Source organism: Sorex fumeus, unplaced genomic scaffold (assembly GCF_029834395.1).
Source record: "Sorex fumeus unplaced genomic scaffold, SorFum_2.1 ptg000043l, whole genome shotgun sequence".
NCBI lineage: Eukaryota > Metazoa > Chordata > Mammalia > Eulipotyphla > Soricidae > Sorex > Sorex fumeus.
The window spans coordinates 43,490,069-43,504,943 of NW_026606100.1; the positions used below are offsets into that span (position 1 = coordinate 43,490,069).

General features: G+C 57.2%; 1 protein-coding gene across 1 annotated transcript in view; it reads right to left on the bottom strand.

The window, feature by feature from the left end:
* Nucleotides 1–14,270, bottom strand: part of AFAP1L2 (actin filament associated protein 1 like 2) — a 95,129-nt gene extending 80,859 nt beyond the window's left edge. Inside the window, exons 1-2 of the mRNA XM_056120528.1 lie at nucleotides 14,131–14,270; nucleotides 7,634–7,687 (exon numbers count right to left, since the gene is read on the bottom strand). Coding sequence (XP_055976503.1) covers nucleotides 7,634–7,687; nucleotides 14,131–14,146 — 70 coding nt within the window. The 5' untranslated portion in view covers nucleotides 14,147–14,270. The remainder of the gene's footprint in view (nucleotides 1–7,633; nucleotides 7,688–14,130) is intronic.
* Nucleotides 14,271–14,875: the final 605 nt, after the last annotated feature.

The following is a 14,875-nucleotide window of genomic DNA, read 5'->3' on the forward strand; positions in this document are numbered from 1 at the left end:
GAACAGCTGGACCTCCCCCTCGAGCAGGCCCCTGAGGCTGGAGGGGGCTCCAACAGCGAGCATCTCACCCCTGAAGGCACTCCAGGAACGGCTTTAGGAAATGTCAGGGAAATGGCCTTGACTGTCACCTTTCCCACCAAATACACACGGGCGCGTGTATTTGCGTATGATGTGCGCTCTCCACAGAAGACTGGAAGTGAGGCCGGGTCCAGGCTCCCCGGACCTAGGTGAGGGCTGCCAGAAGCAAAAAGACCCTGCACCCCCACAACCCTTTGGGCCCTCCCACCACCCCTCGACCCACCAAGGGGGATTTCCACACAATTCGTGGGCTTGTCTGCTCCTAGATGACCCCTCTTCATTCAAGGGGCAGGCAGCGGAGGTCAGAAGTGTCCCAAACCCCCGTTACTCTTTCACAGGGCCCCAAGCTTAACTTGGGCTTCTGCCCCACTTTCAGATAAAAGGGGGAAAAATGACTCAGCAAGCCCCCAAGAGTTGACCTTAAAGCTAACAAACAGAATCTGAGCTCACTGCAATTACACTGCAGGCCACAGCTGGCCCAAGGAATGTTCCAGAGCCCCTGGGGATCGCCCACTTTGGGAAAGACTCCTTGTTCAGGACAAAGGGGCCCCCACACACACCAGGTGGCCTCTGTGCCCAAGATCTGTGGAAGAAAGTAACCCGGGCCACCCCCGGTCCATCCCGGGTGGCAGACAGAGCCTGGCACGCAGGAACCCTGAGCCGTGGGTTCAAGAGACACAGCCTCACTCTAAGATAACCTCAGGCTACTCTCTCAGAACGAGCGGCTCTGAAATCTCTCTAGTCCGCAGAGACGAGAGTGGGGGGGGGGTTCTGCAGGAGGGGGTCTCGCTGGGATGGGACCTGAAGCCCCCACGGCGAGCAGGGCCGCGCAGCACGCCACCTGCACCCCATAACTCTGGGAGAGTTGCTCCCGGCCGAGCTGTTTACAATTACATCCAGCAAAGCCACATCAGCGGGGCGGGGATGGCCGCCTGCCCACCGCGGAGCTGGGAGGTCAACGGGAAGAAATTATTTTCGTCCGCGTGGAGCCTTCTTGTTTGGGACTTTTATCCAAACTGTGGCCACGTTCTCATGCTCCCCCCGTGCACCAGTGCCAGGCTGCCTCAGATGCTCCCTCCCGGGGTGGGGGGGCGGGGGGGCCACACAGGGCAGCAGGTCGTGGAGCTGGGAAGGGCACAGGGATAGGAGGGGCTGCCTGTTCCCGGGAACCCAAGGACCCCAGCCTGCCAGAACAGTGGGACGGCTGACAAGGACCCGCACCCTCACGGGCCGCCCAAAGCAGCCCGAGGTCACACCGCACACATTCTCACCTGGTCCTCCTCTTCCCCGAGGGAACCAGATGCTGCTTGTCGGGCTGAGAGCAGGCGCTGTGTTCCCCACTGAGGTCACCAGCAGCTCCTAGCAGGGACTGGGTTTGGGGCCAGGTCCTCTAGAAATGAGAGCCTGGAGAAGCCTGAGTTTCGGGACTAGGTGTGGGCTCTCTCTCCTCTGGGCAGTTGCAGCCTCAATTTCTCATAATTTCTCATGGAAATCTCTTTCCTTTTTTTTTTTCTTTTCTGGTCGGACTTTGGTCATGGGAGGCCAAACCTGCAGTGCCTAGGGCTGAAGCCTGGCTCTGTGCTGAGGGGTCACTGTTAGTGGGGCTAGGAGAACTGTATGTGGTGCCGGGGATTGAACCAGGGTCCATCACATGCAAGCACAAATGGGGATCTCTCTCCTGCCCTGGTACCACTCCCAGTGGGACTCAGCCTGGTGGAACCAGCAAGATGCCCCCATGCTCAGGCCCAGTGATGCTGCCGGGGGCTCCCAGGGCTCTTCCCAGTAGTTTCAGAATCCAAACTCAGAGCCTCGCACAGGCCTTGCTCCAACCCTCACAGGTACCTTCCTGGCCCTTGCGAGTCCCTTTTCTTGACTCAAGATGCAAGAGATGCGAATACAACTGGCTGAGGTGGGGGTGGAGGGAGGGAGAGTATCAAGCGGGGAGCTTGAGAGGAGGAAAGTTTTGGGGGCATGGGAAGGGTGAGGAGGAAGACAGCAGATGCAGGAGGGGTGAGCCAGGGTGCACCAGGAGGGGGTCCCAGATCCCTCTGACACCCTCCTGGGCAGGATGGCTCTGGTGTTAGAGGCTCCTGCTTTGACTTGGAGGGCGATGGTGAGGTTGCTGGCTGGAGCCGGGGTCAGGCACACCCTGTGTTCCTGCCGCATGCTCTTCCCCTAGCTCAGGGCAGCCTGGGTTTCTCGGGGCTTCTTCCAGGGGCACCAGCCCCCCTGAGCAGTCAGCTCCAGCTCTCCAGGCAGTCCCTCTCAACCATCCCACAGGCCACAGACCTCAACTACCAGCCAGCCAGCCATGCCGCCACAGGGACCACATCTGTACGAACTGTACAAAGAGATGCATCAGCCAGAACCCAGTGCTCGGCGCATCGGAATGGGCCATGCCAAGGGCGGCTTCTGCCAACCGAAGGTCTCCGGCGGCCTTCACGGGGCAGCCCATCCTTGGGGCTTCAGAGAACACGCTCGGAGGGGAGGCCCCAAAGGCCTGGCAATGGGGGGGGGCAAAAGGCAGGGACCATCTCCAACTCCGAAGGCGTCTGGGGCTGTCACTGAGACTATTGTCCCTCGGGAGACACAGCCCATGCAGATGGGCGCGAGGTGTCCCCAGCCAACTCGCCACCCCGAGGCCCCGCCCCAGCACCGGGGCCCTCGAGCACCCGCACAGTGCTCCTTCCCAAAGGACCGTATTTGAATTTGAGTAAATCAGCTCAATATGGTCTCGGACTGTGGGGATGAAATAAAAGGAGCCAGTGAGATCGCCAGACAATAAGCTCATTCAATTCCATCTTTTCTTCTCCCCCCATCTGGGGACTTGAATACAGTGGCCATGAATAAATCCTGTTGTGTAAAAAATGGGGGAGGAGGGCCCCAGAGTGGGGGGATGGAAGGAAATGGCAGGACGCCCACTTGTGGGGGTGAGGGGCTATCAGGAAGATGGAGAGAGGGCCCAGAACCCGAAAGGAGGCCTGGCCACGGGAGCAGGTATGGAACTATCTAGAACCTCCCACCCATCAACCCTTGCTTCTCTGCGGGGCCCGCGTCTCTGCAGGCTGCCCAAGCAGACCCCGCATCAGGGAAGCTGTGTCCAATGGGACCCCGAAGCCCTGTGGACCCTCTTCCCACCCCCACCACACCCCCCGACCAGAGCCCAGACCGTTAGGACTAGGGGCCGCCCACGCTCTGTCTGTCCTTCCGCTGACTTCTCCAAACAGAAGCCACACGCTTGACTCTCGGTGGCGTGGAAACCCCGTGCCCAGAGGAAGCGACTCGCAGGAAATCCTCCTGAGTGGCGCTGGGCCCAAGGAAAGCCGTGCCCTGGGTTGGGCTCACACATGGACATGGACGTTTCTTGAAGATGCTGAGCTCTGAGACACGGCCCCGTCCCCGGATCCCAAAGCCAAGTTCGCCGGAAGAACAAGCCACATCCGCATGGGCTGGGGTAGGATGGTCCCCCCCGGCCCAGGGTCCCACAGCCTGTCTGGTGGGAGGCACTGTCAGGCCACCAGCCTGCCTGTGTCTGCAGCTGCCAGACACAAGTTCTGATACCTCCTGTCCCTCGGGAGTCGGGCGATCACGGACTCATGGTCCCTCCTCAAAGTCACTCTCCCAGCCCACATGGCAGCCGGGCCGGGGCTTCCGAACTTCCCTCCCCCTCCTCTGCCGCCCAGGTTTGGGGGAGCTACTTTTCCTTTACACCATCGCACAGTGCAGGACCCAAAGCTTCCTTTTGTGGTGAGGGGCGCCCACACTGGCTGGTGCTGGGGATCAAACCCAGGGCTCCCGCATTCAAAGCAGCGCCCTATGAGCTGTCTCCCTGGCCCTAACAGGGGCACTATGTGGGACAGAAGCCACGGAGCTTTCTATGAACTATTCAAGATTCTTCCCCTCTTAGCCAAAATTGGAAAATAACCCAAGTGCCCTAGAACAGATGACCGGTTAAAGAAACTTTGGTACATCACACACACAATGGAATACTATGCAGCTGTTAGGAGAGATGAAGTCATGAACTTTGCTTATAAATGGATAGACATGGAGAGTATCATGCTAAGTGAAATGAGTCAGAAAGAGAGCGAAGGACATAGAAGGACTGCATTCATTTGTGGAGTATAAAACAACATAACATGAGGCTGACACCTGAGGATAGTAAGATACACGGGACGAAAGATTGCTCCATAGCTGGAATCCTGCCTCATGAGCAAAGGGGAGAAGGCAGCTGGAATAGAGAAGGGATCACTAAGAAAATGATGGCTGGAGGAACCTGTCGGGATGGGAGATGTGTGCAGAAAGTAGATACAGGAACAAACAGGATAACCTCTCAGGGTCTGTATTGCAAACCCTAATGCCCAAAAGTAGAGAGAGAGTATGAGGAATATTGTCCATCATGGAGACAGGAGGAGGGTAGGAAAGGGGGCGGTTTACCGGGAACATTGGTGGTGGGGAATGTGCACTGGTGGAGGGATGAGTGTTTAATCATTGCGTGATTGTAACCCAAACATGAAAGCTTGTTAACTATCTCACGGTGATTCAATTAAAAAAAATATTCTTCCCCTCAACCACTGTTCCTGTGGATTGTGGCCGCATGAGTACCCCAGGACCACCAGCTGTACTTACAAATAGCTACGGGCAGCCACGCATTGGCTGACACGTTTCCCATCCACCACGGCCAATGAGGGGGGACCGACTTACTCACTTATTGGTTTGTTTGTTGGTTGGTTGGTTTGGGGACCAGTCCGGCTATGCTCAGGACATAGTCCGGGCTCTGTGTGCTGGGATCACTCCTGGCAGGCCTCAAAGGGCCCATACATGGTACCCCGGGTCAGCTTCATGGAAGGCAAGAGACTTACCCACTGAGCTACCTCTATGATCCCAAGGGGTGATTTTGTTGCTGTTATTGTTGTTAAATTTAATTATTGTAATTTAGGTCACATATTTTCAGTAATGCTGACATCTACGATTTAAAAAAAAAAAAAAGCGATAGCACAGCGGTAGGGCGTTTGCCTTGCACGCAGCCAACATGGCCGAGCCGAGTTCGATTCCTCCGCCCCTCTCGGAGAGCCCGGCAAGCTACCGAGAGTATCTCAGCCTCGCGGCAGAGCCTGGCAAGCTCCCCGTGACGTATTCGATATGCCAGACACAGGAACAACAAGATCTCCAATGGAGACGTTACTGGGCCCGCTCAAGCAAATCGATGATCAATGGGAGGGCCTTTACCTTTACCTTTTTTTACCATTACAAAGTTGTTCCTGATTGGGTATCAGTCATACAATGTTTCAACACCCATTCCCCTACCAGTATACATTTCCACCACCAATATCCCTATTATCCCTTCTGACACCCCCCATCTACTGCTGCCTCCATGGCAGGCCTCTGCCTGCCTGCCTCCCCTCCCCCTCCCTCTCTCTCTCTCTCCCCCTCCCTCTCCCTCTCTCTCTCTCTCTCTCTCTCTCTCTATTCTGGTTCAGCAATACAGATACTGAGAGGCCATCATGTTTGGTCCTTTACCTACTTTTCAGCACTGAGGGGTGATTTTATTTGTGTGTTTGTTTATTTGTTTTTTTCTTTTTTGGGTCACACCCAGCAATGCTCATGAGTGACTCCTGGCTTTGTACTCAGGAATTACTCCTGGCATTGCTCTGGGGAATCATATGGGATGCTGGGACTCGAACCCAGGTCGGTCGCATGCAAAGCAAATGCCCTACCTGCTGCGCTACCGCTCCAGCCCCATGAGGGGGAGATTTTAAAGATAGCTTTCTGCACGCATAATTTACACACAGAACAACAACTCCGCCCTGTGAGCTACACAGCTGAGTTTTCACAAATGCCCAGAGCTCTGTAACCACCCCCACGCATAAAGGAAATCTTCATTCCAAGCACTTTCCTGTGTGGTCCCCCTGCCCCCGAGACTGAGCCACTGCTGAGTGGCTTCCCTTCCCGGGTCCTGTGTGTTTCTGTGTCACCCCCACGGAGGCCTCTGCGGGTTTCTGAATGGAGCGTCTTTCACTGCCTGCCGTGTGCGCCCCAGTGACTGACGGGCTTCTGTTCTCTACGTCCAGAACTTTGGCTCTTTTGTGGAGGAATCAAAACGACAATTGAAGAAACGACATTCTTGGTGCAGGGCCTTAAAACCAAGGCCTCGGGCGAGGAGACTGAGCCACTGTCTCCATCTGCCTGGGCTCCGAGGACTTCCAGGGCCAAAGCCAGGCAAGTCCCAGGCACACCGGAGGGCCGGTTCGGTCCCCTGGCTGGGAAAGCGGCTTCTAGGCACAAGCCTGCCTGTCCCCAGGCTCAGACCCCCGCGTGGGTCCGCAGCCGCTCACACGTTCTCCCCGGTAGCCCACCGGCCTTTCTGTTTGATCGGCAGCAGATGCCACTTTGCAATTTGCCGGGGTGAGTCCCTGGACCCAGCGCCAAAGACTCCTGCCTGTGCCAGCCCGAGGAGGCGAGCACAAAGACCAGGCGCCTGTTTTGGACAGGGTGGAACAAGCCCCTGTGCTGTCTACTGTCTTCTGAAAGGCAGACATGACCCCCGGCGCCACGCATGGCTCCTGCTTTTGCACCAGTTGGCTACAACGCCGGACTCTGCACTATGCCCCTGACCTTTGTACATGTTCTCTCTACTCACTCTCCAATGGCACGGAGGTGGGGTGGGGTGGGTCGGCTACCTTGCTTTGAGATGACTAGAAGGAAAGATGAGGCCCAAGGGGTGGGAGAGAACAAAGGGGAACGCCCTGCCACAGAGGCAGGGTGGGATGGGGGGATGGGGGGTGGGAGGGATACTGGGACCCATGGTGGTGGAGGATGGGCGCTGGTGGAGGGATGGGTACTTATCATTGTATAACTGAAACCCAAGCACAAAAATTTGTAAGTCTACAACTGTACTTCATGGTGTTTCACTAATAAAAGTTAAAATTTTTTTTTAAATTTTTTAAAAAAGAGAGAGATGGAGAGAGAGATGATCAGCGTGGTGGGACCAGGACCCAGCTGTCCTCTGGGGAGCAAGTCCTCCCCCATCTCCCGGTTGGAAAAGCTGGGGTGCACATGGGCTCTCTTCAAGAAGCTGGGGGAGTCTGGAAGTGAGGAGCACCCAGCTCAGAGTCTCCCTGAGCTTTTAGAGAAACAGGCCAGGAGGCACAGCTGATGCCCAAGTGGACTCCCCCAAGAAGGCGGGCAACCCGTATGATCAGAATCGTGTGCCAGTGCATTGGGGGTTCAGTCACCCTGAATTAACGCTGCCCCTTCTCGAAGGACCTGCCGCAGCCCTTCCCCGTTACTCCCTTCCACCACTCCCCTCCCCGAGCCTGGGAGGCGGGTTAGTCGTCATTATCCTCGCTCCCACCATGAGGGAACAAGACTCAGAGATGAATCTGACTTGCCCAAGGTCGCGCGGTGCGTTAGTGGCAAAGGCCAAATTAGGAGCCAAGCTGCTGGGCGCCTGCATCTGTCCCTGGGTGCGGAGCAGAGGCAAAGGCAGGTCTGCCCCCGTCGGGGCCCTGGCGACAGGGCGGCGGCTGCAGAGGGACCCAGGCCCACGCATACTCACACGCGGAGGCCTGCAGGACGCGGCTGTGTCCCACCAGACAGCAACACCCCCGTGCTGGAAACAGACAGAAAGAAGGCTCAAGTCGCGGAAGCAGGGGTGGCACTGTGGCCCCGTGTCACTGCCAGGATGAGGCGGGAGGCTCCGGTCTCTCCCTGACGCAGGGCTGCTTGGGAGGGCCAGGAAACGGGACAAGGCTGTGCCCGTAGCGAGGACTCATTCAGACATTCACTCGGCAACCATGTCCCCGGCACCTGCTGTGTGCTGGGCAGTGTCTTGGGGGGCCGGGTGGGGCAGGGGACTTGGAGGAGAGAGACAAGATCGCCATCTCCAAGTTTGAGTGAGAGGGGGAATATTGATTCGGGTGAGCCTCAAGCCTCCTGGGTTAGACTTGAGGGGCTCTGGTAGAAACACAGATGATTTCTCTATCCGCAGGTTCTGTCTTGCATGATACAGGGATGTCTGGCGTCAGCTGAATCTGAAGATGTGTGACCCTGTGGCATGGAAGCCAGTCAGCTTTTTGTTTTGTTTTGTTTGTTTTTATTTCTGGGTCACATCTGGCAATGCACAGTGGTTATTCCTGCCTCTGCACTCAGGAATTACTCCTGGTGTTACTCAGAGGACCACGTGGGATGCTGGGAATCGAACAGGGTCGGCCACGTGCAAGGCAAACGCCCTACCCACTGTGCTATCGCTCCAGCCCCCAATGGATGCCAATTTTAGGGGGCTTAAATACCAGTGGACTTGAAACCAATTCCACAAATACCAAGTGGGAAGTCAAGGTCTGAACAGATTTCACTGCGAGGGCATCAGCACCCCTAACGCTGGACATGTTCAAGCATCCACAGGACATACAACTCTAAGACAGTGTGATGGTAATTCAACCAGACTGGCTGACAATCTGCAATGAGCTGGGCAGGACACAACAGGAACTGGGCGGAGGGTGGAGGGGGCTGCCTGGAAGAGGAGGCATCTGGATTCCAAAGGCAGAGGAAGGACCTTCGCTGAGCTGCTATAAGGAAGGAGTCTAATTTATGAGAACAACAATCTCTCCTTTGGCCATCCGGTTCTCATGACTACATACTGTATCCCTTTCTTGACTTCGAAGCGTTGCTTTATCTTGTTATAAACTTTTGTTTTTTGGTTTTTGGTGGTTTTGTTTTGTTTTGTTTTGCTTTTTGGGTCACACCCAGCAATGCACAGGGGTTCCTCCTGGCTCTGCACTCAGGAATTACTCCTGGTGGTGCTCAGGGGACCATATGGGATGCTGGGAATCGAACCCGGGTCGGCCGTGTGCAAGGCAAACACCCTACCTGCTGTGCTATCGCTCCAGTCCCTTGTCATAAACTGTTGTGGGGGGCCACACTGGGCGGTGTGCTGGCATCAGACCCGGGGCCTGGCATGTGCCAGTGCTCCCCCAGGGAGCCCCCCCCCAGAGGTTTGCCCTCCGTGGGGGTCAGGGCCTGTCTCTGACTGGGAGGGACAGGTCCTGTGTTCCGGGGGGTGGCTCTGGGTTCCCTCACCAGGACTGGAGACAAGTTCACACAGAACCCCTGAGAACTGAATTCCTCCCATGTCTGCCCCTACTCCCTTTCCCACCGCGCCTGCCGATCTCCCGTCCCTGACAGGAAATCGGTTGTATTTATAAGCATCCCAGCCCTCTCCTGACCTTGGTTGGGCGCCCCACGTTCCCGCCCTCATTCCCCTCTCCTCAGGACACATCCTCCCCCAGAGATTTCTCGGCGTTCACAGAGCCAACGCCACGGGCTCTGAAAGACAGCCTGAGTTGTTTTCTCGGCGGGGAAACTGAGGCCCAGAGTGCTCTGCCACTCGGCGCAAGGAAAAACCACCCAGGAGTCTGTCTGCCGAGTCACCGCTCACAGCTCTGCGTCAGGTCGCGGCTTGGGCCCGAGACAAACAGGCCTTCCTCCCTCCACTCTTGCAAGGCACTGTCTGAGAAGGACAGACGTCTTGGGAGAAGCAGTTCCCATCATTAAAGGGGCCGGGGAGAAAACTGGCATGATTTCCGGCGCTTTGAAGCCTGTTGGCCCCTCCTGGCCCTTTAATTGTGCTTGGAACCCGCCCAGTTCGCAGAGCTCCCAGGACCTGCAGGAGAAGGGCCCAATGCAGAATTCCCCTCCCGGCCTGCTTTCTCAGCCCCCAAGGTGACCCCAGCCACGGGCTCCCACACAAAGAGCTTCAAAGTCAGGAGGACTCGGGGTCAAGAATAACACACAGCACACCCCGAGCTTAGGATTCCAGAGCCTGGGAGACTCCCCGCCCGGCTGCCAGTGGCCTCTGAAAACCCTTCAGGTGAGGTGCACAGAGGCCGGGCAGGTTTCACGCTGCAAGACTCTTCCCCTCATCCACTGTCCCCGTGGACTGTGGCAGCATGAACACCCCCAGGGCCCCCAGCTGTACTTACAAGTGGCTATGGGCATTGGCTGACACATTTCCCATCCACCTCTGGCTTTGCTTCCCCAGAGCGGGAAGGGGTGTGGATAAATTACATTTCCGTGGTCCTCTGCTTCAGATGCACAGTAGAAGCACCTGGAGTTTTCTTTCTTGTCTTGAAAGAACCAATCCCTAACCTGAGACCCATCAGAATTCCAAGGCACTGTGGCTGCGGGGGTGTGGCTTAGCTACCAAAGCAGCTGTTCTGAGTGTGAGGCCCCGAGTTTGATCCCCACCACGAGACAGACACAACAGAGGATCTTAGGTGGGGCCTCTGTGCTCAGGGCTGACTCCTCAGGCTCTGTGCTGGGGGATCACTCCCGGCGAGGCCCTGGGGACCAGATGGGATGCTACAGGGTTTCAACCTGGGTGGGCTGCATGCAAGACAAGTGCCTTCCCTGCTGAACTGTCTCTGTGGACCCAGTGTCCTGGTTCTAAGGCTAAGAACCACTGCCTCAAGGAGAGTGAGCTCAGAGAGACGTGAGCCCCGGCGCCCCGAAACAAAACCCACGATGATTCCTCGGAAGGCGAAATGAGTATGATAATTAGTTTCTCTTTCGCAGACAGATCCCACGATTCCCATAAAAGTTTTCCAGTATTTTTGCTGGCCTGACTCTCTCCAGCCTGTCTTCTCTTTCCAGTTGCCTAGACCCAAGTTCCCTCTCCTGGGAATCAGGGAATCAGACCCAGAAACACGGGGGAAAGAAGGGTGAGCCTTCCAACCAATAACCGCGATCCAAATTAAACTGATTATCTCAACTGCCCTCGTGTGCATCCAACTGTGAGGCAATTCAGGGAGCTTCCGCGAGGCTGTTCCAAGTGCGATGCTCAGATAGTAGGTCAGTCCCGTTTGGCCCCGTCTTGCACTCACCAGCTGGAGGAGCCATAGGAACCAGAACCCCTGCTCACGTGGCATGAGCTCAGCCAATCGCTGTGGCCACAGAGATCCAACTTCTGGAGCATGGAAAATGTGTAAACACCCCAGGATGGGAGCCTTCCCGGGTGCTTTAGTGAGCATGCCACTTGCTTACACACTCCAAAGGATTGGCGGTCAGGACAGAGCAACAACCCTCCCCTCGCTTTTTATGGCTCTCATAAAAGCACCATCACTCTGGGAAAACACTCAACAACAAATCTCTCTCCCCTCCACCCCCCAATCACCCTCCCCCACCCCAGCTTCCCTTTTTTTTTTTCTCATGGGAGTACCATGGAGTGTCTTAGAATGGTTTAACAGGGAGCAGAAGAAAGCCTTAGAAAGGTTCTACAGGAGACCCAGGATGGTATTTCATCACCCCCCACTTCAGTTCCAGATCTCTCTTTACACCTGACAAAATAAAGCACAGTCAACTGAAAACCTGCCAACGACTGGCTGCTTCTGGATTAAGGAGTAGATCATAGAGTTGGAGGACTGGGGGATGGAGAAACAGTCTCATCTCCACCAATGGCTTTATTATGATTGACAAACCCGAGTGCTTGGCTCCAGGGGCAGAGTACATACATGCCTTGTATGTGTGAAGCCCTGGGCTCCAGCCTGCTCTCTCCCCAGCAGTGCCAAGGGTGGGCCCTACAGCAGCAGCAACTGCTACAAATTGCAGAGTTGAGAAAATAGATTTGTTTGGGCTCTGGGGACACGACTGAGGCAGACAGTCACCCACCTGGGAGACGCAGTGCTCATCAGGGAGGATTTAAGGATGAGACACTGTAGCACCGACTTTTAAAAGTATCATCACAGGGGCTAGAGCAATAGCACAGCGGGTAGGGTGTTTGCCTTGCACGTGGCCAACCTGGGTTCGATTCCCAGCATCCTATATGGTCCCCTGAGCACCACCAGGGGTAATTCCTGAGCGCAGAGCCAGGAGTAACCCCTGCGCATTGCCAGGTGTGACCCAAAAAGAAAAAAAAAGTATCATCACAAACAAGAATCCCCTGCCAACCTTCTGAAAGTCCCAGGAAGTCTTGCTTTTTCACTCGACTTGATTAAAACCACTCTACCTAAGCATACCTAAGCCTATGCCATCTTACCTTTAGAAAACAAACAGAAAGCCCTTCTACCCACAAGAGCCTGCGGATTCAAGAGTCGCGGGGTGGAGCAGACTGGGGTGAGATGTGCTAGGTTTGGCACAGAGCTCAGTGAGCATTTCACATACTGCATCTGCTGCTCAAGAGAATTTGGGCAATTCAGTGGGGGGCGGTGTTGGAAGGATCCCCTAAATTCCTCAGCCAACAGGTGCAAAGTATTAGTAGCATTCACCTATGAAATGTGAAGATTTTTCTTCAAACACTAGCAGATCTGTTGGGCGAGCCTCTGCAGGACTGATTATTCTCAAATACATTCCCCTCACACTGTGTTTTGCTGCATAAGGGTGATGCCGAGACAAAGGTTATCAAGAGCAGAAACATGCTGAACTGAAAATGCTGTTTCTTTGGTCAAGAAAAAAATTTAAAAAAGAGCCCTGAACTGATCTTCCAGCGCTGCAGAGATTTTACAAAAAGAGTAGAGAAAAAAGGTGAAGAACAGGGGTTTTTTTTCCCCTCTGGGACAGAGCCAAGCCCACCTCTGAAAGCAAAACCCACATGTTAATAACGAGGCATCTGGAAAGACCCCCAAATGCCATCCACCACGGATGCCAATAGAAATCAATGAATGCACAGCTTTGAGGATGCTCACCCCAACCCCCCTATCGGCTTCAACCTGGAGCTAACAGCCCGCCGACCCCAGCAACCAATACTTCTAGCCTGTGTGTTGGTGCAAGAGGTAAATCCAGTCCTGTAATTCCCCCTTGAGGGTCCCTCCCAGAGAGGAGGAGGCCCAGAAGCTGGAAGGGAAGGGCCAGTGGCTTCTCAAATGTTCTCCAAGACAGAAGGGGGCATTCACGCATGCACGCACACACAACACATACAAAATAATGAGATCCGGGGCCAGCTCCGGCAGCAACCAAACCACCCGCGGAGTAACTTGGGAGATTGCGGGGTGGGCTTGCAGGCTGTCTGCGCCTTCAACCCTGTCTCCCTTCCACCCCCAGAGGCCGAGGATGCTCAGGGCTGAGACACCCCCACCCCTCCCCTCCTTCCCACGCGCGGCCGAGTCTAGCATTTGGGTCTTTCCCCAGGTGCCCCGGATGAGAAAAGGGCAGGGAGGGGAAAACAAGCCGCGGCTGGTTCAGGGATCGCAAGCCCGGCCCCAAACATCCCTTGATGTTGGCTTCGGAAATGAGAAACCAGCTGGGAGGGGAGATTCCTTGGGAATCGGAGCGCTCTCCTTTACGACTCTCTCCCACGGGAACGCAGATACCAGGCGCGTTTCCTCTCGCAGGTTGGGCAGAAAGCAGCCCCCCCCGAGAACACGCAAGAGGCTCCCCCCGCCCAGTAAAGGAAAACGGGGCTGAGAAGGTGCTTCCCTCCCCCTTCTTTTTCCCCTGCTTCATTAGCAAGTAATCTGGAAGCCGGCGTCGGGCGCTCCCTCCCAGGGTCTGCACCCTCCGCGCCCGGCTGTGGGCACCCTCACCGGCCCCTGCCCAAGTCGAAACTTGCGGGGCTGCGCTCTGGGCTCCGCGCGTTCCACCTGCGAGGCATCCCCGTCGGAAGCCCCGTGCCCGGCTCCCCTGCCCGTTCTGGGGGGAGTAGGTGGGTCCCGAGCAGGTCCCCGGGTAGGAACTGGTCACTGGAGCTGCCTGCCCGGCCCAGGGGCCAGCCGCGCGCCGCAAGCGCGCTCCCCAACGCCGTCCCGCACAGACCCCCAAGGGCCTGTCCCGGCGGCGCGGCACGGCTTCGAAGGACCGCGCCCAGGGCCCCCGGTGGCCAGGGCTGGCTAGAAGAGCCCTGGGGGTCGCCAAGAGCTCCCTGTCCTCCAACAGGTGAGCAGCTTGGCCACCCCGAGCCCCGCCGACGGTGGCGCCAGGGAGCATCCAAGCGCCCGGGACGCAGCGGCCACCTCGGGAACCCGCGGCCCGCGGCGCCCCAGTGGCCGGGTGGACAGTCCAGGTCCCGAGCACCTGAGCCCCCCGCGGGTCGTGACACGTAGGCAGGGGCGCGCCCCCGGCGCTCACCTTTGTACCGCTCCATCGGGGCCGGGGCGTTGCGCTCCTCGCGCCGCGGCTCGAGCCTCGGGTGCTGCGCTCTGGGCTGGGCGCCCCGCCGGCCGCGCTGGCCCCTCCCCGTGAGGTCACGGTCGCGGCCGCCGCGCCGACCGACCTCCTGCCCCGCCCGCCCCCCGCCCTCGGACCCCGTCCCCGCCCCGCTCCGCCGGGGAACTCCACGGCCGCCGCCGCCGCCGCCGCCGCGCGCACCCGGGGCCGCGCTCCCCGCCCACGGCGCCCGGCGCGGCCCAAAACGTCCGGAGTCCGGGGGCGGCGAGGGGGGAGCGGGACTCGGACGCGCCCCCGCCGCGCGCCTGCGGGCCCACTGCTCGGAGGCGGAGACTGAGGGCCCCAGCGCGGCAGGGACGGCCGAGAGCGCCTCCTAGAGACCTCGGGCCCCCATTTTTTCTTTTCTTTTCTTTTACTTTTTTACTCTTCCCCTTCCTCCAGGGCCCAAAGAGGATGGGTTAGCCAGCCTCGGATTCCTCGGGACGCGCTCCCACTCTCTTGCGACACACTTCCGGCGTGTGCCCACGTCTCCTTGCTGCCCAGGTTCTCCGGGCCGCCCTGGGAAGGGCTGGGATTTCTTTTTCTTTTGTTTTTTAGGCCACACCCAAGTTGTGCGCAGGGCTTACTTCTAGCTCTGCGCTCAGGGATCACTCCTGGCGGGCCTGGGGGCAGGGGAGGCGTGTGCCGTGCCAGGATTGAGACCCGG